Genomic DNA, 23,401 nt, shown 5'->3' with positions numbered 1-23,401 from the left:
GCAACATGTAGATTTTTTTTTTTTAGTGGTTTAAAAAGGACATGTATTTATGGGACAAAGAAAAAGCCTTCCCCTGTACGTCTTAGGCTGGCATGGAGAGACACAGGCATTAGATCCAACATTAGATTCAAATCTAGAAATTAGTTGCAGGATTTCTAATATGTATAAAAAGGTTTCTTGCCCTCAAAGCTCTGACTTATGATGACCCAATCACAGAGTTTTCTTGGCAGGCTTTGTTCAGATTTGCCATTGCCCACCTCCAAGACTGAGAGAATGCAACATTTCAAGAGCTTACATGGCCAAGCAGGGATTTGAAGCCTGGTCTTCAGAGCCATAGTCCAAGACTCAATCCACTACACTACACTGGCTCTCCCATTTCCAATTACATCATTGTAAAGCGTACAACAATGTGTATTTCTTTGTGAACCTACAATCCTCATCCTGATGAAGTGAACAAGAGTTGAGCACACAGGAAGTCTAACATTCTCAGTAATAGGAGGGCTAGACTAACAATGAATGCAGAGGCAAGTGTCCAAAAGTTACATGGTGATATTTTTAGATATATGTCTCTTCTGTCTATTAACAGAAAAATAGATAACTATAAATAAGCAAATAACATATATTAGATCGATAATTATAAATAACTATGAATGGAAAGAACAATAAAATATTTTATCAGCCTGTGACAGTCTTCCAAAAGAAGGAAAACAATACTTAGAAATTTGCAGGATAAACCTTATTAAACTTGCAGATGAAAGGGGATAAGTTGTTACCTTAAAAAAGCCACTAACTTACAAGCATCTTGATAAAACCTTATAAGCGTCTTGATGAAAACATCACAGCAGATCTCAACAGGGACATCAAAATATCATAGGACATTTCAAAAGGAAGAACCTAGTTGATGTAGGAGTTTATCCCACGGAGGCAAATTGCTTAACTCCTATACAGAAATAGGATTTAAAAGTCTGGGAATAACCCACAAAAGTGGGTTGTTTTTCAGATGTGTTTGTGTAAAAGAGAAATAACATGAAAACAACCGAAACAGAAAGTCACCAAAACCCACTCCTTTTTACTTTTGGAAGTTCCCTTCTTCACTTCTGGAGCAGGTTTTGGTAACTTTCCATTTGGATTATTTTCGTGTTATTTCTCTTTCACCCAAACATTGTCTGGAAAACAACCCGCACTTGCAGGTTTTTTTCTACTTTGTTTTGATTAACCCTAAACGTCATGAGAAAAACAACCCACAAAAGCGGTTTGTTTTGACTTTAAATCTAGTTCCTGCCTCCGTTGATAAACTTCGTAGAAACACTTGATTTTCTAATCAACCCCCAACTATCTCCTTGTAGTTGTAGCAAATGTTGACTCATCATTTCCCAATTACTACTTGGCAGTCAAACAATCACCCCCTTGGTAACTAATTCCTCATTTCTTACTAAAGCTATTAATAAGACTCCTATCATTGCATTCCATCAGCCACCTACACCAAAAAAGGTGCTGGCGAGAGATGCAATAAAAATACCTATTTAAAATCTTGGATCACACAACTATGAATCCATGCATTGCATCACTTTTGCACATCTGCATAAAAGTAGATCATGGGTAAAGTCTATCACATTAACAAAAACATGGTGCACAATTTCATCCAAGTCATATATGTAGTTGCCGGCCAGCACCCCAATGCTACTTCCAATATGCAGGGAGAAACACCACTGATCTGCACACAAGATTTAGGAACTGTAAGTCAGCAATTGCCACCAAAAAAATTGGAAGAACCTGTTGTTGATCATTTTAATTCTGAGTGAAGAAGCCTTTCCAATATGGCTGTGTCCAATAGAGGAGTACTGTGATCCAGTTATGCTTGAGAAAAGAGAAAACCTTTGGAACTGTCAGTCTGGGGCTATGTTTGTAGTGGGAATACTTAGAAATGCCTAAGCTATACCTGTTGAGCTATTTAGGCTTCAACAAGTGATGACAGATGTAGAAGTTCAGTGTGACCATTAGTCTTTGTCCATCCTCTTTGGCTTCCTGTGATAACATAGAACCAGAGCCCACAGGGTGCACTTAGCCAACAATAGGTAAGGATACAGTATTTTGATTAGTAGAGTATTCACATTGCAATACTACAGCAGCTTGATACCACATTAACAAACACCGCTCTATCCTACAAAATCCTGAGATCTGTAGACTAGTAAATTACTCTGAATTCTCTGCTAGAGAGTCTTAAATTGCATCCACCCTGCAGAAATAATCCAGTGTGACACTACTTTAACTGCTATGACTGAATGCTATTGATATTTGTAGTTTGTTGTGGCATCAGAAGTCTCTGACAGAGAAGGCCAGATGTCTCACAAAATGACAATTCCCAGAATTCCATAGTATCACACTGCTCTAATTATGCAATGTAAATACACAGAAATAATATCACCTACGTTCCCCTCTGCCTTACCTATTCTTTCAGAGCTGGGGGATGAGATTTTCCTGCTAAAACAGTGCATTGTTGCGAAATATCCCTTTTTAAACAGAGTGTGGAGTAGCCTGGCCTTGAACAAGCAACTGAAGCAGATTATGATCACATAAAACTACAATATAAACCCCTGGGGTGTTGTTGTTAAGTGTGGAACAGTGCATTTATGTCCTAAAAGTAGAAAGGAGTGGCTTTTACTTTCCGTTCAGGTTAACACCACTAACAACGTCATGTGTGAAAATCAACCTGCTTTTGCGAGGTTTTCCCCCCCAGCTTTTAAATCCCGTTTTTGCACAGGATTTCTCCCATGTGCTAAACTCTTTCATCTGTGATGCCCAGAATGTGGCACAGCAAATCTGGTAGGCCTGATCAAAGCAGAATACAGCAGTACTGTACTATTATTTCTTGTGACCTGGACACATTATGTAAGACAACCTAAAGTTCTATTAGGTTTTTTTTATCACTGTAATTTGTGCTCTACTAAAATTTCTAGACCTTTTTCACATATACGTACTGATATCAAGACAGGTGTTAGGCATATATTTGTACATCTGACTTTTCCTGCCTGATTCCTAATTATTCCAAGATATTAGCTACTCCTCACAGTCTGGTATTACCTGAAAATGTGATAAGCATCCCTTCTCTTCTTTCGCCCATGTATTTATAAAGACACTGAACAATATAGAGTGTGGGAGAGAACTAAAATACAAAATATTCTGGAACATAACATACTGGAGCATCTGATGCCATTCTGAAGTATTTGCATGGATAGCATTATCATGCAGTTTATTCACTAAGTGGTCACCAACATGTGAATTTGAATGAAGCTGAAAGTATCTTGCTCCAGTTCTGTTCTTGTTGTAAAGGGACAATAAAAGTGTTTACCTATCTTCTTTACCAATACAGTGGTACCTCGGGTTACGAAATTAATTCGTTCCGCCGCCGCTTTCGTAACCCGAAAAGCCTTCGCAAGCTGAAAACCCATAGGCGCTAATGGGGAAAAGCCGCGATTTCGTGTGAAATAGCGCCGAAAAGCACCAAAATTTTCTTCGTAACCCGAAATAACCTTCGTAACCCGGAACAGTTATTTCCTATGGGATTTTTTCGTATCCCGGAAATTTCGTAACGTGGGTATTTCGTATCCCGGGGTACCACTGTATGTTCCCTAAGGCTTCCAAGCCCATATGTAGACTGTCTTGTTCTATTTCAGCATCTTTGTTGTGGGCAGTAGGCACTCATAGTAATCAAACTCTGTTTTAATTAAAAGTGTTTTCTAAATGTTCCTAAAATACCCTTGCATTAATACATATTCTGAGCAGCTATACTGGAATTACTGCAAATTCCGCCAGGCATTCATATGTGGATTCCCTGATGTGGCATTAAATGAAGGATGAATCTGAAATGGTATGCCTAAGTGTCTGAAATCATAAAAATGACCTTCTATTGATGTATTTTGAGAGGCTCCAAATTACACAGCATAACAAATCATATAGTAAAATGCCATCACAGCACACTTTTTAGAAGATGGCTGTTAACTCCTAATGCCTTGTACTAAATCAATAGTCAATAATGCCAATGACCCTAATGTATACATCTTGAGTATGTTTTCTCTTTTAGGCTACTTCATGTCAGATACTCCAGGGAATGTAGTACATTCAACACCAGTTTTCCACATCTTTTAAACTTTTTTTCAAACATCAGTGGTATAATAATTTATTAAATGTCACCAGTCTTTAAAATGTCTCAGGAAATATTCAACAATGTTCTTTTATTTATTTATATTTTAATATGAAACATCCCAATTGGCTGTTCCCTTATATGGCTTTAGAGTATTCTATGATGTCCATAAGCATCACAATCTATTTTTTCATATGTTGGTCAGAATTAACTATTAATAGCTATACTTAGCATCCATGCTATTTAGCACTTCATATACCCTATCCTTTTCTTGTTCAATGTCTCGTGAGACTTCAAATCGCATGTGACAGCCATGATCAGTTGCAGGCCTATATATAGGCCTGCATGCTTGATGGCCAGCCATTATCAATCAGACTTTCAACATGAGCCACAACATGGTGCCCATCCACTTTGTCCCAGAGCAATATAATAGTCAAACATAACTAAGCAAATTACAAGAGTAAAATAAACTGAATAAAAAATCATAGTAATTACCACAATAAAGCAGAGCATCCATCCATTAAAAGCCCTTTCTCAACAGTGAGACAATTGTCAAAAGCCAGAAGGAAAAAAGTCTTTGTCTGGCAAAAGAAACTCAACAATGACGAGGTCAGACTACCTTCCCTTGGAAGGGAACTCAGTAGCTGGGAGCAGCTATTAAGAAAGTGTATTCTGGGGTATTCAGAGAAGCCTGTGTCCATTGTGTGATGTGGTCCACCACATTTATAGGCAGAGCCTATAAATCTTTCTGCTTGCTGATTTCTTAACAATAAATAATCAGGCAATGAATCCACAAATAAAAAGTGCTGTCTTTCCAATACATCCACCCCTATCACTTTCACATTGGAATGACTCAATAGTCTTCTGGAACATGGGTGTATGCTCAAGAAAATCAGAATGGAAATGTACATGTGTATAAAGAAAGCTGCACCAGGTGCTTCCAGAAAGAGGTTACCAAAAGGTCTTTTCTGAAGCTGAGAGAGTGCTACTTGCCCAAGGTTACCCAGTGGGTTTCCATGGCTGAGCAGAGATCTGAATCATGATTTCCCAGAGTGCTAGTCAAAAACTCAAATCACTAGACCAGATTGGTTGTCATAAGGAAACCAGTGTCTGGTAATATAAATACCCTTGAAACCAGTTTACAAAGGAAGAACTGTGTTGAGGTTGGTGATAAGGGGAAAGACTGGTACTAGTACAGAAACAAGCATTAATTGCTCCATTGGTTTTGTTCACCCAGCTGAAATGAAAAATCATTGCACTAAAAGGTAAACTACACAAAGTACTAGGCAGTCAATTAGCAATTGGGCAGATTTAAAAGTACCGTAAATAGCAGCATCAGGAAGATCCAATACATGCTGGGACCTTGGAAAACCTTTTTTTTTCTTTTTAACTATGGCAATCCAGCTGCAGTTGAAAAGGATATTCTTTAGTACAAGCAAACAACAACATGAACAACAACAAACACACACACACACACACACACACACACACACCAAAAACTCTGGCTATACACATCTTGGCCTTACATCACTGAAGCATGGTTCAGCAAGTGACTGGTTACTGCACTCCAAGGCTTTATGAATATCATTGAGGAGGTCTGTCTAGAAGGGTTATTGGAGAAAGCGGAGCTTGCACATCTTTCTTTCTTCTTTGGGTCTCCAAAGCTCAGAATCTTCCAGCTAGCATGAGCAGTGGCCATGCTGGCTGGGGATTTGGGGACATAGAGTTCAAAACAATGAACTTTCTCCATTTCTTATAAAAATGGATATAGGCTTTTCTCACCCTGATTTCTTGGAACCCTGCATCCTTTTAGAAACTGCTGGCATAGAGGACTGGCCAATTATATGACCTGTCCCTCCTTCTCTTCATTTTCTGCCTCTTTGCCCAGTGACAAAGAATCCTGGATCACTGTACAATGCCCAGCTAAGGAGATGAAAGCAACAGGTATGACTTTCTCTTCAGTGGTGTGGTGGAAAATGGTACTAGTATACATACACTGTGTGTGTGTATGTATATGTGTGTGTAAAATATCACTGTATTCTGTTCTTTACCATTATTATCATTATCGCTAATGGTCATTATTAATTATTACTTCTGTTGTACACAACTGGTAAAGTGCTATAAAGTAAAAGCATTTCAAAAACCATCCTAGTTCATGCCTGAATCATAGTAAACATAATTTTTTTAAAAATAAAATAGTACCTTGCAATGTCCCAGGCTGGGTGCCATTTGTTCTTTTTTCTTCCTGACACACATAAGAGAATGCAGGCAAGACATAATTTTCTGATGTAACAGAGTTAGTCCAGTTCTTTTGTAAGAAAGCAATCCTGATTGTCCCAGCTTTGACTGTCATTCTCTCAGACTTGCATTCATTGTTCAGAAGCCAGTTTGCCAGCAGGAAAGATCATGTACTTGCAAATATAACCTCTGACAAATGCTTTGGATACTTTATGCTCAGAGCAGCGTAAACCTAAAACCTGTGGCTTGAGGACTGGATGATAACCTGATCTGCTGACACTGTCTACCTTGCTACTTTGGATTGCAGAGGCTGAGTGACACTCTCTTGTTCAGCAGTCTGTCGCAACTGATGAACACAAAGGAAAGGTTCCTAGTCTTGGATGTCAAGTAACCCTCATTTGCTATCACCAAATATCATTTGTAGCACCTCTCAATTTTCTTGGTAGATCCTGTGATCTGTTAAAGCCTGGAAGGATTTTTAAAAGCCAGAAACGATGCTCCCAAACTGTATCTATGGCCTATTTTTTTTTCCTCCACATTGCTAGTGTGCACTTTTTTCTCTAATTTCTCCCCTTTGTTAATTTTCCTCAGGTTTCCCAACCCCACCAAAATTAAAATTGTAAGCTCCCTGAACCTGACAGCTATACTGATAAGAAGAAAAAACTAATTTAAAACTTTACTGACTTTCACGCATGTGCAAATCAAGATCTGATTAGTTAATTGTAATCAACTGCCTGGATACTATCCGGAAAACTGGGGCCTGCTTCACACAAGACAGAATGTTGTGCAGACATGAGATGGAAGCTCAGAAATCTATTTTACCGTGTATACATAAATTCTAGGATGGTATATCATACCAGAGTGGTGGCACAAAGTGAAGCAAGAAGGGAAGAGAGCATGGGAGAGGCAAGAGCTGAAGTGCAAGAAGCATCAAAAGGAAGGGTGGGGAAGGTGCAAGAGAAAGCAAGGAATGGGGAAAGGTGCTGCTGCAATGTAAAACAGGGTGTTAAGGTGAGGCACTGGGAGGAAAGGAGAGAATTACAGCTGGAAGGTGTAAGCAGCAAGGTACAGGGGGACACAAAGTGCTTGGGAATGATGTGTGGCTTTTAAACTTGCCCTCTGCTTTTCCTTCTTCAGCAGTAATCATCAGTAGCATCCTGTGATATTTTCATGGCCCTGTACTTTCTTGCCAACATTTTTTTTCAAAAGGCAAAAAGTGTTCCGATGAGAATACAGTAAGACCAGAAGTGCCTGTGCATGACAAAATATTATAAAAGACTTTGTTGTATAGTGAACTTTGTCTTGGTGGAGCTTCCCTCAGTCTTCTAGTTTTGCTGTTGTGCGACTTCATGGACTTAATGTAAAACAACCATGCTATATTTGCTCAATTACATCAGCATTGGTGAGGGACATCAGAGCTTGTATTTTGTAGAGTTCTGTGAATATCCAACATAAACCTTGCTTGAAATTGTTCAAATATCACCCAGATAGTTTTTTTAACAGAGTGTAGTTTTATAAATAAACTGTGGCAATATACCAGAAGCCAGTTTCCTACATCTGAAGGGGGTCTGGACTCGAAGTTTTCTTTTGGTTTGTAACAGCATCCCCCCCCCCCCCCCCCCCGACACAGGCAAACTGATTTTGAAGTGCAGTGGAGTCTTAAATGCAGTATGACACACACAAATTCCAAAGGAAACGTGAAACAACCCTCTGCCATCTACACAAAAGTGAAATGCTGAGTTCTATGATATATACTCCCATGTATTGTAAAGTGCCCTGAATCGTATATGTGCAATAGAGAAGGGACAAAATCAGCCAGATGTAGTTGGCTCACAAAATCATCACATTTCTCTTATTCTTTGCTGTCTCTTATTTCTTTGATTCACTTACACACATAATACAATGCATGCATAGTGAGCAGGGGCCCTCCCAACTACACATTGATAGTGCTATGATTCCAGCTCAACTGTGGTGGCAACATCCTATAGAATCCTGCAGTTTAGGAAAAGATATTTAGAATTCTCACCCTTTGGTACTGCCTCACTAAAGGACAAACCTCAGGATTCCACAGGCTGCAGCCAAAGCAATTAAAGTTGAAACATATCACATTAATGGTGTAATGTGGCAATATTCAGTCAGCATTCAATATCTCCCAGTAAAAAATCAGAATCGTTCAAGATTCTTGAATGCACAATTCTTCTCATCAAAATGAAAGAGGTGGCATTATTATGTTCTTGTCTCAATTTAGACTGTTCAATTATACTTGCAACCCAACAAAATTGAAACAGAAATGGCAAGATATTATACAGACATAAAGTATATTAAAATGGCAAAAGTAACGAGAGCTCTTTGTTTCTACACTAACAATAGATATATAGTATCATGTGCAGGGAATTAGTGCCCAAGTCCCAACATATGGGTCTATTCGATGTGTTTGTGTGTGTGTGTGTATGTGTGTGTGTCTATTCAGCTCTCAAGAGATAAGCACTTGCAAGATGTTTTGCTGGACCTGGTAATCATATTCTGTGCACCCTAATAAAAGTCAACTAATATTTCGTCAGTAGCATTAAGCCAGGTTACCTATTCAGTTTTATCGGTTTATGCAAGTTAGAAAATATGTCACAATCTATAGTGCCACCTAGTTTTCAACTTAAATGCTTCCCCCCTTCTTCTCATTCAGGTAACAGAGTTCTTTCTGCCTTCACAGCACAGCATTTAGGATGGAGAAAACAGACGTTTCCATTCTACAAAGGCATACCCTTTTATTGTTCTCTTCTTCTTGTGCCTTTCTAAACTCATGCTCTAAGGAGCAGTCTATATCGTTGAAGAGGCCCACTTCCTCACAGTTCTTTAGGAATCGGGTTGGTGTCGGAGTTTGGTCTGAGGAGAAATATCAAAAGGAACTGCAGTGGGTATTTTTGCAGTTAAGAACAAGGTATCGTGTAACATATTATATTACAGTATATTATAACAAGATGCAATGCCAGTTCGATTGGGACAATGTACTGTTTATTGGAAGTAATGCCTATAAAGTTTTATTAAAAATAAAATGACTTAGAATTACGCAACCAAACCTCTCTCTCTCTCTCTCTCTCTCTCTCTCTCTCTCTCTTAATCTTTCTCCCATGCATGTATGCATGCACACAGAGGCCAAGTTTGACAATTTTATTAAAAATAAAGTGGTCTAAAAGTACAGGATATACCAAGCTAATCCCTCCTCCTTGCACACCCCAACCTTTAAAATGTTGAAGAAAACTGAAATCTTTATCTGCATTTCAATATTTTGAGTATACATCTGTATCTACCTCCTTCTCTCCCCACTCTGGAACTAGTAACAGCTCAAGATAATTTACATTGGTCAAACAGCATTGCAGGAAAGGAGTATTGATCATGCTATCCCAGAGCACCAAATCTCAGATATTAATAACAGTACTGTAGGTCTGCTAAGCAGCAGAGCAAAAACTATGGGGCCTTTGCTTGGTTGTCAGTCAGAAGGCAAAACCATCAAACCAAAAACTTCTAGGAGTAACTTCATACAGTAAATTATATCACTTGTGTTTTAAGAAACAATTACAAACTAGATTCCAGTGGATTATTTCTGGAACTTTTACAAGCAGTGACCCAATACTTTGCAGGCCACCAAAGAAGGCCACCATACATTGTACACCTGTGTAATCCTTATAAGTAAGGTTGATATATTCTCTTTTTGACCACCTTGGTTGTTTTTGGGTCAAGAGCATCCCGAGTGAATGAGCAAGAATAAGAATAGCTGGTTTCACATGTTTCTGTATTTATTTATAGACATAGCTGTGTTAGTCTGGAATATCAGTATGCAAAGGGATCTTGTAGCACCTTTGAGACTAACTGTGTGAAAGAGGTTGTAGCATAAGGTTTTGTAGACTTGGTCGTAGACTTGCATCTGAGGAAACAGATCAAGGGGCAAAAAAGACTGGCTAGAAATGCCGGCATCGGGGTGGAGTGGGGGTGTGGTGACTACCCACCATACACTCTGACTCCACCCCAATGCTGATGTCATGCTGAGTGCCCGAGCGCATGGCGGGGAGCACCATGACACTCCTTTAGTACAGAATGTATACACACTGTGCCAAAGTAAAGCCAAAAAGCCACCACTGCAGTGATAAGGGCAGTTTTTTGCTGGCTCTAAAAGAGACATTCTTTTTAGAGCTAGCAACATGCCAGATTGGGGCACAGCATGCAGTTGCCATGATCCTGATCTGGCGCTGAAAAAGTCAGCAGGAAACTGCTCCTTTGGGGCTGTCTGTCAAATCCCCAAGTCTATAAAACTTGTGCTACAACTTCTTTTGCACAGTTAGTCTCAAATGTGTTATGAGATCCCTTTTCAAAATCTTTTAAAACACTGTTATTAATTTATTTTAAGTTGTTGGTGTTCATATGAATGCATTGTATGTGGAAGCAGACACGGAAGGAGCAGAAAAAGACCACGTGTGCAACATTTGTGTTGTGAGGAGAACATCTGGGTTATGGATTTTTACCACTACCACCCCCACAGCCACAGCTGTTAATTTCCAGTGAGATGGTGAATCCATGCTGGAATCCAGAAGATAGATCCCATTACATTGCATTGTTCCTTTAAGGTTCTCACTAAAATACAGACTCACTCCCTCATTTCCATGCAAACAAGTAGTCCTTACTGCCCTCCACAATAACAAGATGAACCCACTGCCAAGATAGCCTACTGCGTACTTTACTGTTCTGGCATTAGAAAGATAAGCAGTGACACAAGAAGACCACCATCCCAGCCAGTGAGACTAAAGAGATTATGAAACAGGAGAAGCAACAAGGGATCCCCAGAATGCATTGTGGTAAAGGCAATCTGTTCCCCTTGCCAGGACCAGTTTTGCAGTGGATTTCAGTCTTCCTTTGAGGTATGGGACACAATTTTGTTTACAGTAGATTAAAACAATGTGGTGAAGTAATACATTTTATTTTGTTGTCTTTTATTCTGTGCGGGACAGAAACATGATTTCAAGACATGTGATGTAGTGCTGAATGACGCATCATGGATGTGTGAGAAATGTGACTGTGATATTATATGGTAAACATAGAATCATAGAGTTGGAAGAGACAGCAAGGGCCACCCATTCCAGCCCCATTCTGCCATGCAGGAAATCTCAGGCAAAGCATCCCTGACATCCAGCCTCTATTTAAAGACCTCCAAGGAAGGAGATTCCACTACACTCTGAGGGAGTGTGTACCACTGTCGAACAGCCCCTACTGTCAGGAAGTTCCTCCTAATGTTGAGGTGGAATCTCTTTTCATTTATGATTCTATTATTCTATAATTGTTGTTGATGATGACAGTGATAATGACAGTGATAATGACAGTGATAAAACTGATGTTATCCCATTTTCTGCCTTTTACAGTAAATAAGCAACTCTGCCCTAATTTAAAGACTGCTATAAAAACTCCACTCTAAAATTTCAAGTACCTTATGGGTTCAGATTGTCTATGTGCCCCAGTGGTTCCAGAACCTTTTATGTATAGTGACTTTGCTAGCTGCTCATAATGGGTTAAGGCAGTGTTTCTCAGGCTACCTCACATGGGGGATCAACAATTATTTTTTTCCAATGTGCCAAGGACCTAGCATTACATCTGTGTCCACTAGCTACAACTGTTTCTTTCTTTCATGGAAATTCATTAGGAACAACCAGCCAATGACTCAGGATTGTCACCGGTCCATGGCCCACCACTTTGAGGACCACTGGGAGAGGAAATGTAAAATCAAAAACAGAACAAAAGCACTGGGGGTTAAAGAGTATGCCGTACTGTATTTTTTCAAAAGGTACTTGGAATTGCAGAACTATCACTCCAAAGAAATAAACTCTATGCTGAATGAATTGCTTTCAACAGTAGCCTTGGAAAGCATACTATAGAGGAAATGTACTGCATTATTTGAACTAAACACCAGATTTGTTAAACCAGAAGATGGATTTTAAAATATTGTCAGACCACACTTTTTTTTAACATAAATGATAATATTGGTTGGCAATGACAACATAAAAACAATACCCAGGAATAGCAAAAGAAAGCATTTTTAAAAAAAAAAAATTCAAAGCCTCTAAAACTAAACCATAACAAATGTGATTAATCTACAGTGCAGATATGTGACAAGCTCAGATCCAAAGGATGTAATTTGATGCCTGATATTTAACAAAACTGTTTAGTCTGTTGTACATTTAATAACAGGAATTTGGCTTGTTCAGCTGGAGAGCTCCACTGCAGTTATATATTAGCTGTATTTTACTTCCATGCAATGATAACAAAATGAGAGTAACAGAAGTAAAAGGAGTGCTGAAACAAAGGCTGCCTATCACACCACAGAAGGGTTTGGATCTCTCTCACTTTCTTTTCCCTTTTTTATTTTGACAAAGTTTTTATTTCCACTGACTTGTCACATCATTACTCAAGTGTATTAGACAATCTGTGTCCCAGGCAGCTGGATTTTTTTTGCCCTTGTGCCCCAGCAGAAGGGGGGGGACTAGAAATGTAAGTGTTGTGAAGAGAATATAGATAATGGTACATGTATGGCAAGACTGTCTTGCTGCACAGTTAATCCAAAACAATAAACATTCATGTCTAACTTCAGTAAATTTTAGTGTTGATGATTACGATCTTGGAGAGGAAGGGCTTTCTTGTAGTAGGAACTTGGGGCACATATAACATGTATCTAAACTAAACATTTTGGGGAAATGTGGTTTATTACAGAAATGGCTGCATGAAATTCTCCCAGCAGCAAGGGAAACAAGTTTCCACTTGTCCATGTAAGCAATTACAAAAGCTACATCTTCTGAAAACTCCCATCAACCGTGTACCACACACATTGTTCATGAAGGACATCACATTCTTCTCATCCTTACTGAGTAATATTAATGGAACATTGCCAAAGAAATGCTAGAAAGCCAAAGCACTGAGAGCTGTCATGGTTGTTATGAGGGTGGCACTGAAAACAGCTTATTTGTGGGAGGTCATCTCCCCCACTGTGGAGCAGTTTACTACATCAGTTGGATCCAGGAGTGGGTTTCTATGTCATTGGCTGCTACTGGAAGGGAAGGAAAAATATGCAACATAATGGTACCACATCAACATGGTTTATATTTCTAAACAAGGCAGGCAACTGGAAATCCAGTGATAAATCCATCACTGGCCATGCTGACTGGAGGATTTTGGAATTTTTAAAAAAGTTAATGTTTCCAAGCAGTGCCTCTGACCTTAAGCTCACTCCCACAGGCTGTCATGTACTCAGCCACTTTCTCCTAAGCTGAAACATAAGCAAATAGCTGTTTAAAAAGCCTTCTGCAGTGTCAGCATTAGGAGCAGTTTTGGCAAAGCATATCCTTTTGTTATGGACCTCAGCTGCTCACTTCACTGCACAAGTGAAAACACAGAAGAAAATGATGCAATGTCTACATTTGGAGAGGGGGGTTCCAAATGTAATTCTTCGATGCAAGAGGCTCAATCAAGACTGTGATCACAGAAGGAGAGAAAGGAACGAAGATTGCCAGATCCCAGATATACTGGGTCCAATCTAGATTAGAAACACAGTCTCTGCAATGTACACTGGGAAAAAGGCTACCCACAAGAACAAATGAGATATTTTGCCTTGGTCCAGGCCTCAGAGGGAGAGAAGAATGCTGGACCTGATCCCCTCCCCCCCACCACCATTCCCTTCTCTTTTTGTGTCGTGTCTTCTTAGCATGTAAGCCTGAAAGCAGGGAACCGTCTAATTAAAAGATTTTATGTGCAGTGCTGTGTAAATTTACAGTGCTATATAAATAAAGCTTAATAATAATAATAATAATAATAATAATAATAATTTTCCCCAGTGCAAACTGCAGAGCCCCTAAGACCTGCTACAGATTGGGACTAGACTAGGAGTTTCATAGGGTCAAGTCCCACCCACAGGGGGATGCCAATCCAGATGCTCCACTCTGTATCTTCTGCTTACAGTAGGGGAAAGATGCCATAGAAGCAAATGAGAGTCTTGCTAAATACAGATTTCACTGGCAAATTAATGTATATACTCAACTATAAGGCAACTGCATGTATAAATCGAGGGCAAATTTGGGGGACAAAATTATGGATTTTGAGATTACCTGTGGATCAGGGTAAAACCTAGGGGTATGTAACAAAGAATCCAAAGGATGAACCAAAGGAAATCAATGCCAAAGAACTTACAAAATTCCAGCTGGCATAACTGTACTCACACTAAAGGCTGGATGGATAAGAGAGCAGAGGGATGTCAGTGCTTTCAGAACAGATTACACTCTTGCCTTTCACTAGGAGATGGTTCCTTTTTTAAAATAAGAGTCAAAGTACAGTGCTTACATTGACCTGTGGATAAGTCAATACAGATTCTTGGGTCAATTTTTTAACTAAAATTTCTGGAGTTATTCATGTGAGTATAAATATGTATGGAAGTGAATGAACAGGTCATGGAAAAATGGCTGGTATGTGTGCATGTGTGTGTGAATACAAGGGATAATGTGTATATGCGTGTGTGCGTGTGTGTGCGTACGTGTGTGTGTTTTCTATGGCCATGATAGTTTTTGTTTAGCCACCCATGTGTTTGACCTAGCTGCCACATGGTCCCTGAGGGGACACAGACAAGAGGGAGGATTTTCATGTCTGTTCTATGAGGAGACCTCTGTCACAAACTGTGTTTTTATTCACACTGAGGAAAAGAATATTCAAGAGCCCTTTGATTTGATAATGAGAGAGTTTCAGGCCATGGTAAGGATGAAGCCTTAGGGACCTGGTTCCTTTGAATGAAGAAAGAGGGCAATAGACTCTTAGTTTAACTGAGCAAACTAGACAAAATGCAACCAAGGAAACCATGTAGCCTTTGCAAGCACTGCAGTCAATACTGGCATGGTTCTGTAGCAGAATTTCCTAACTTGGTTCTCTGTGAGGTTTTGAAAGTTATAGCCCAACACATGGGGAGGCTTGTGGAAGGATTCACTATGATATGGAAGAATTAACAGATTCTCATGGAGGAGAACTTTACCATGATTGTGTAAAAAAAAAATGCATTTTGTCTTTGATTTTCTGTAGGGAACTTAAAAACTGCTTTTCTCTGATTTCTTAGTGAACTTTGTTTTGCTTGGTGAACTGTGCTGTTTGCTTTGTAGTTCTAAAAGTAGCTGGTGTGTAATAGTGGAAAGAGGGCATTATACCTCAGTAGTAGCTGATGCATGGTAAATGAAAAATGGAGGTTTCTCTACATTTTTAAAAATAAATGTATCTAGGTTTGCTAACGGGTAACTCTGTCTTTGCAGTTAACAGGTAACATGAAATAACTTTTATCAAAATTAAGAAAGAGTGTCTGAGAAAGATGAATGTCTAAGTGGAAATCATGTCCAAAGGGAAAAGCTTCTCTCACTCGTATATCATTTCTGTATTTCATTATGAAATCTCACAATAAACTATTTACGTTTAAGGTATTTAGATTGCCTGGGGGGCTAAGTGGGTGATGAAATGTCTTTCCCCCCAGTATCTTTCAGTCAGAAGTAAAAGCAGTTGTTGAAATGAAATTGGAAAGAAATGAATGCATCCTAAATTACAGGCTGGCTAACCTGCTCTTAAATTAGACTGACCTGGTGCCACCAGATTTTCCATCTGTTTACCCTTCTGAGGCAGTATGGTTGGTACTAGGAAGCTAATTCCTTGTTTAAAAATTGCTTTTCAAATGTACAGTCTAAACCTAAGTGTACTTAATTTTGAAATAATGCCTACAAAATTTAACAGTGCTTCAGCTCTTTGAGTATGCTTAGGATTGTAACTTACTGTATATACTCATGTATAAGTCTAGATATTTAGGTTAAAAAATTGACCCAAAACACCTGGGTCAACTTATCTGTCTTGGAAGTACTGGCTCTGCTTTACTGTCTCATCCATGCAGCCATTAGCATGATCACAAACAGTTATGCCTGGGTCCAATCTAGATTAGAAACACAGGCGGGTTCTAGACCACCGCTTTGAGGCAGTCTGCCGCCGCCGCCGCCGCTTGCTCCGCGCGGGAGCCTCAGCAGCCATACCGCGCGGCTCCCACGCGGCTCCCACGCGGAGCAAAAAAGAAGCTCCAAAATGGAGCTTTCAGCGGCGCACTGATGGCGTCGCGAAGCGCCAAGGGCGCATTTGTGACGTCATTAGGGCCGCGCGACGTTCAGACGCTCAGCATCCGATACGTCAATATGGCGCCGGCCATGTAGAAGGACCGGCGCCATATTGTACGGACACAGTCCATACTAGACTCAGGGGCGTCTAGAAGAGACGCCCCTTTTTAAAAATGGGCCGTCCTCTGGACGTCCCAACTGCCGGTTTGTAACCGGCCCCTGTCCCTGCAATGTACACTGGAAAAAAGGCTACCCACAAGAACAAATGAGAGGTTTTGTTCTTTGGCATTGTTTTCTGTTGCTTTGCTTTTTACATCCTTTGTTACATGCCCCTGAGTTTTACCCTCGACTTATCCATGGGTCATATCAAAACCCATCATTTTGGCCCCAAAATCTGCCCTCAACATACACATGAGGTCAACTTATAGTTGAATATATATGGTAAGTATGGAGACTCCTGCTGTGGTATATTGTCAACCTGGTAGGTTCTCACTAATACCACCTCCACCTGTTGTTGCAACTGCCATCATATTTTAAACTTGACATGTAGACCAGCAAAGGGCCCAGCTGCTCTAAGAAATAATAGACAGAAAATTCCCAATCTCCTTTTGGGTGGATCGTGTCATTCACACGCAAGACATGAGAAGTCCCAGTTTGGGCCTTAGCTGTAGGGCTCAGCATGTATCACTCAGCATGTTTTGCTTCATCGCTAACCCACAAGATTAGATATGAACTTTAAGCCAGTATTGGGAGAGAAAGCTTATCTTAAGCACCTGGTTTAAATATTTTTAGGGGAAATTTCCTATGTTCAAGTGTTCAAATGTTAAAACTGGAGGTGGGCAACTGTGGTGGGTCTGGGGTTTACTTTTTGTCCCATGGAGCCTCTAGGGCCACATGAACTACCACAAATATCCCTCCAGGATACCAACCTACTATTTTTAATGCTAAACACAGCCAGAGCCACATGAACTACCACAAATATCCCTCTAGAACACTAAACTACTATTTTTAATGTGAAACAGAGCAGTTTAAAAGGTGAATTGTATATCCTGGATGGTTATTTTTATACTTTTTGACATCAAAAAAAGTTTGGATGTAGAATCTGAAGAGGTCAAGAACTGCAAAAACACCCCTGGATGGCCATATGCTTGTCCCTGGATTAAAACATGGTGTAAATACACTGGATTGAACAAGATGGAAATTTGCAATATTGCCTCATATATTTGTTTGGATTCAGGACTGTAATTTTACATCCTGAAGCTGCCATATATATATTAATTCTATATATATTAAAAATCTCTATATATTCAAAGTTCCTGAGGGGGGGGGAATGTTGCTTTGACTTGGGTGTGCAAGTGTCTTTAAACCACCTGTCGGCCAATGGTGATTCCATGCATGTCATAGGATTTTCTTAGGCAAGGAATATTCAGATGTGGTTTGTCACTTCCTTCTTCTGAAATATAGCGTACAGCACTTGGTATTCTTTGGTGGTCTTCCATCCATGTACTAACCAGTGCTTACTCTGCTTGGCTTCCACGTTTATATGTGATCTGATGCCTCCTTCTTTTGCCTTATGGTAACTGATTTTTTCAGAAAAGGAATTCTGTCACTAGAGTACTATACCTGTGAGTGATCCTGCTACTGCAGGGGTAGGCAGTCTTTTTGTGCCGGGGGCCGGGTTGCTGTCCCTCAGACAACTGGGGGGCCGAAGCCTAAAACTAAATAATTAATTTTTTAAAAAAAATTAAATATATAATTAAACCAGGACAAATGTAGGACAAAATTTTCAAATGGAAGACACTTTTTCAAAAAAAAATTGGAGGCCCGGGGAAAAAATTTCTTGTTTTTTTTTAAAATGTTAATATAAATGCATGTTTCTGAGGCTTCTATAGACAATTGCCCCCCAAAGGCCTCGGCGGCAATTGGCGGCAGGACCGGGCTGGGGCCGGTCCCAAGGCCTTGCTGGGCCGCATTCGGCCCGCGGGCCGCAGGTTGCCTACCCCTGTGCTACTGCCAAGCAGTAGAAGAGCAACAGTTCTATTTTATTTTTATTTTATTTTTTTTAAAAAGAGCAACAGTTCTTTATATCCTTTATCTTCATCCAACAAACAGTTCTCAGTATGATATACTCAGGTTTTTCTGCACAAAACGTGAAATACACCTGGCAATCCCATTGCTGCTAAGGCACAATTTGAAAATGAAAGACAGAACTACTCCTGAGAAAAGCACCAGATAATTCTGTAGTGTCATTCTCACACATAACTTCTGCCCCCTCCCCAGAATTTTCCATGTGCACCTTAAAACCGAAGGGCTTCCAGATGCACTTCTTTGCCATATCCAAGTGGGTTTGAGACTGATGCACACAGAACTTGCAAGAATTACTACAGTTCCCAGAACCCCTAGCCATAATGGTCCAGGGGATTTTATGTAATTCCAAAAAAAAAAAAAAAAAAAAAAAACCCCAAACATTCTCTCTGCATCTTGCATCACTTTATGAAACTTGACCTTACCCCTATGGCCTTATTTGCTCCACAGGAAATACATCTGGAATTCGGTTATTAATTATTTGTTTCCAAATGTTTCATGTTATACAACATAGCTGCAAAGGCTATAGAATACATTGGGAAACTTGCACAGATGGAGGTGAAAGAGTTCCTTTTTTCTTGCAGGATGGGTAGAATACAGCTGAGAAATGAGATTTTTGATAGAAGAAAGGCAGAAGGGGAAAGGACTCAGGACTCCTTTCCCAGCCAACCACTTCAGTTTACTTTTAAACAAGCATTAACAGTAAACAACACATAACTAATTATCAAATCACCAACTTATACAGAGGAGAGCCAAGTATATTTTCACCATTGTTAAATTATTTTAGCACACATCAAATTACTACTATTTTGTCTACTTCAGTTTTTGTAGACATGAAAAAGAGAGTGGAAATTGGCCACATTGTGAAGCATGATATGAAGGTTTTCTGTATGCACAAGACAACAACCATTGAGTGCAACTACATTCATCTACACCAGCAACAAAGCTGGCCAGATGACTGCTTTTCGTACTCTGGTCTTCTTACCTGACAGCATGTTATCTGTTTTAAGTGAAGGAAACTTCAAAGTCATTTCATGTTTGTGCCTGTGAATCATCAAATGATCTTCTGTTGGAAAACGCTGTTGGGCAAAACCAGAAGAAAAAGAGGAATCATTTCTGAAATATATTTTATGATGAATGAGCATGACTTTTTAATTCTTTAAAACTATTCCAGCCATTAAGATGGCATGGATGCAATGTAGAGATGGGTGGAATGTAATGATACAAGTAAGTAAAGGTAAAAGGAATCTTCATTCATTATTTAAGTCTTGCACTTGAAGGGAACACATTTTTCTATAATGATGATGATAAAGAAGCATAACAGAGAATTCTTTGAGTTATTTTTGTTGTGATGGAGAACTTTTTTTGGCTCTGTATCTATTATCTGTGCATTTCTAGAAATACAAATGTGCATAGATATTCTATAATCATATATAGATATCATATTCTATTTTGTGAGTTGCCCCTTAATGGTTGTAAACACAATACAATTTATTTTGCAGTCTTTCTTCACAAAAACCAATATAATATTCTCAACAATTACTTTGGATCAGATACATTTGCTATTTTATTACATAATAATTCATCTGAGTAACAGTCCTGGAACAAAATGATAAGTAGAGATCTGTAGATCTAATATAACAGGTTAGGATGGTCTTAACAGATTGCAGAGGCCAATACTCACAGTGTACATCACAGAGCAAAGATTCAGAAAAACTTTCTGGGACTGTATCTGGCCATGATTGTTGGAGACTTGTAAATATCGTAGTCAAAAAGCAATTATCCCATTAAAGAAATCCAATGTGGACAACAGAAGAGATCCACTACAGAGCCACTACAAGATATTAAGCCCTGCCAGCACATGCATGCACATCACTTACAATGCTCAGATTAACCAAATAATTGAAAAAGCACAGTGTTTGAGATGACTATGAAATATAGTGGTTGTTCTATTTGTGATCGCTTCTCTGCACATCCACAATCGTCATCAAATAATGAATGCACACATGTGAACCTATTCTCAGGCAAGAATATAATCCTGTTCAATGGAACACTGAAAAATGTTTTATACAATGTAATTTGTATAAAAATCATTGTTGTTTGTTGTTGTTGTGTTCTGACTTATGGTGATCCTAAGGTTAACCTTTCTCAGGGTTTTCTGAGGCTGAGAATATGTAATCTACCCAAGGTCACCCAGTGGGCTTTCTTGGCTGAGTAGGGATTCAGATCTTGTTCTCCAGAGTTGTAATTCAACATTCAAACCACAACACTACACTGTTGTTTCCTCTGAATGATGTCAACTTTGCAGAGCCTCAGAAAGAGGCATTTCCTAGATTACTACCTGATCCTGTCTTTAAAAAAAACCTGAGATGCTAGGACTTGAAGTTGGAAACTTTTCTCTCAAAATAGGTGTCCACCAGCAAGCACCACAAGTCTCAAAACATATGTGTAGTTGAAATATAAGGGTTCTCCTGCGTATAATGAAACAATTTTTTATAAAATAAAAGAATATATCAATGTTTGGGGTTTGAATGTGAGGAGTTAAGTAGAAAATGCTAGAAGCAGAGTCTGAAAATGTTATTGTTTGGGACTAGGATTTCCAGAATCCCTCAGCCAGCTAGTAGCTATGCTTGCTGGGAGTTTCTGGGACTTGCACTACAAGAAGGTAACCTTTTCAGACTGTCTGGAAGACATTTTCAGCGACATTAAAGTGTTCCATTTGTATTCTGATGGGGTGGTGGATTGAGAAGAGTTTTTAAAAAATACTGTAATAAAATTAAAACCTATTATCAGATACATGTTAATAAGTAAGAAAATATTATGCTACAGCTAGACTTGGTTTACATTCCTGCTGATTCAACTCACCTGCGAGCAGCCTGGGGCACTGCAGACAAAAGGCCTCTCCTGCTCCAAATTCATCTTTGATTTCTCATAAATCTACATGTTAAAAGGAAAGGGAAGGGGAAGGAATCCATAAATATACAGTCACGCATAACTTCATACAATATGGAAGGTATAGGTCAATCCTCCCCCACCTGTTGCCCTCAGATGTATTGAAAAATGCTGCCTGGGGATGATGGGTGGTGTTTCAAGATACATTTGGGGGAAGGCATTCACTGGGGGAAGGAAACACACAGAAAACTTTGTTTCTCCCACCTTCATAATTCTTAATAGTGCCAAAATCCTATTGTCTGCTCATGTCTTTCCAAAGCAAATGTGCTTTAAAACAAGATAGAAATAGCTTGTCAAAAGAAATTTAGTTTGGAGAGGCATTACCCTCAGTGTTGCTATTAGATAACATCATTTTTGCTGTTCAGAAATGTCATTAATCAATTTAACCTTTTGCATTTTTAGTCATAATTTTTCTTTATGATTTTAGGTATTTAGATGTCAGTTTTGAGGACTTACTGTTGCTCTTTTTTCATTTTATTTTTATCTTTTCACCATTTTCACATGGGATACTCATCGACATGCACTTTCTGAGCAGTTGCTTTACTAAAACTAAAAGTATCTTTCAATTAAATAAAAAAACAAAGTAGCTGTTGGATCCAGAAGATTAAAACAAAAATCAGAAATAGGAAATAACTTTTTACTGGAATTACTAAAGAGTTACAAAATGCTACAGTATCGCAAATATTACAAAAGCCTTTAACACTTTAGTGGTCTCAAGAAAAGATATTATCCATTCCCAGTTTTGTTTTAAGGAAAGGATCAGGTAAGACTAAATAAAAAGAAACAAGAGAAACTAGTCTGAGACATAGAGATTAATACGGGCTCTGTAAATTAAACCATGTTTCAATATTTTGGGTCTCTTTCATCCTCTGGAGATCTGAACTCCATTTGGCTGTCTGTTGGAAGGTTTAAAATGTACTTTCGCCTAGATTAAATTTGTATATTTGCAAATAAACTAAAATATTATGAAGTGACATGTACCTTCAATGACCACCTTCCCAAGGAAACCAAATGGGGGGAAGAACTTCACTTCTGAAAATATGAATTGAACAGAAAAGTGGGGAAAGTGTACCAAAAAAAATCAAGTAGATGCCCATGACTTTCTGACAGCACAATTCACAGGGAATCAGGTTGATCATTGAAAAGTTACTGTTTTGGACTATAACTGTGAAATCTCCTAGATTCTTGAAGTTGCCATACAATAAAGTAACTTTTAAGTTCCAGAATCATGATGATAACTGATAAACTTTATGGAGAAATATTTCATTCTCACCATATACAAACTACCCTGAGTGTCCAAAAAATTCGCGACTGTGTTCTAAAAGCACAGCATTAGACAGAAGACCTGTGAACTACACAGAGCCACAGTTAACAAATGTGATCTGTCTGCAAAAAAAGCTTCAAATATAGACATGTCAGTAGAATAGGAAGCTATCAGTGTATTCCTCACCATCCATCAGCCAATAATAAAACCTTTTATTTTGTCATCAAATGAGGAAGAGGATATTATAAAGTTATGCAATGACAAAGCTATATTCAAGCTTGTAAATATCTGGGACTTTGCATGAGAAGTAGTTTTGACAATCCAATGGCATGAGTAAACTTGCTCCAGTGTTGCAGGACCAGTTTCAGATACTTTGCTGCCTGAAATGGCATAGCAAAAGTGGTCCTTCTTCTCTAAGTCAAATTGCATAATACCCAAAATATTGTTGTTTTGTTACTGGAAGCCTAAAAATATTATAAGCATCCCACTCTGGGAGTAAAATAATAACAATAATAATTTAAATGCAACACAAATAAATACAAGAAGTTGTGCTGATTCAAGATGCCA

The 23,401-nt window shown here is 38.9% G+C and overlaps 1 protein-coding gene across 8 annotated transcripts in view; it reads right to left on the bottom strand.

Annotated features, from left to right (window-relative positions):
• CREB5 (cAMP responsive element binding protein 5) overlaps positions 1–23,401 on the bottom strand; it is a 329,430-nt gene that overhangs the window by 236,312 nt on the left and 69,717 nt on the right. For 7 of the 8 annotated variants that reach the window (XM_042471161.1, XM_042471160.1, XM_042471163.1 and 4 more), the window contains 3 exons: positions 21,484–21,555; positions 19,604–19,697; positions 9,138–9,259 (listed from right to left, as the gene is read on the bottom strand). In XM_042471161.1, the coding sequence (XP_042327095.1) occupies positions 9,138–9,259; positions 19,604–19,697; positions 21,484–21,537 (270 nt within the window). In that variant the 5' untranslated portion in view covers positions 21,538–21,555. Of the gene's footprint in view, positions 1–9,137; positions 9,260–19,603; positions 19,698–21,483; positions 21,556–23,401 lie in introns of those variants that run through there. The other variant, XM_042471166.1, reaches the window with a different exon arrangement.

This window comes from Sceloporus undulatus, chromosome 6 (assembly GCF_019175285.1).
Source record: "Sceloporus undulatus isolate JIND9_A2432 ecotype Alabama chromosome 6, SceUnd_v1.1, whole genome shotgun sequence".
Classification (NCBI taxonomy): Eukaryota; Metazoa; Chordata; class Lepidosauria; order Squamata; family Phrynosomatidae; genus Sceloporus; species Sceloporus undulatus.
This window is presented reverse-complemented; position numbering and strand designations above follow the sequence as displayed.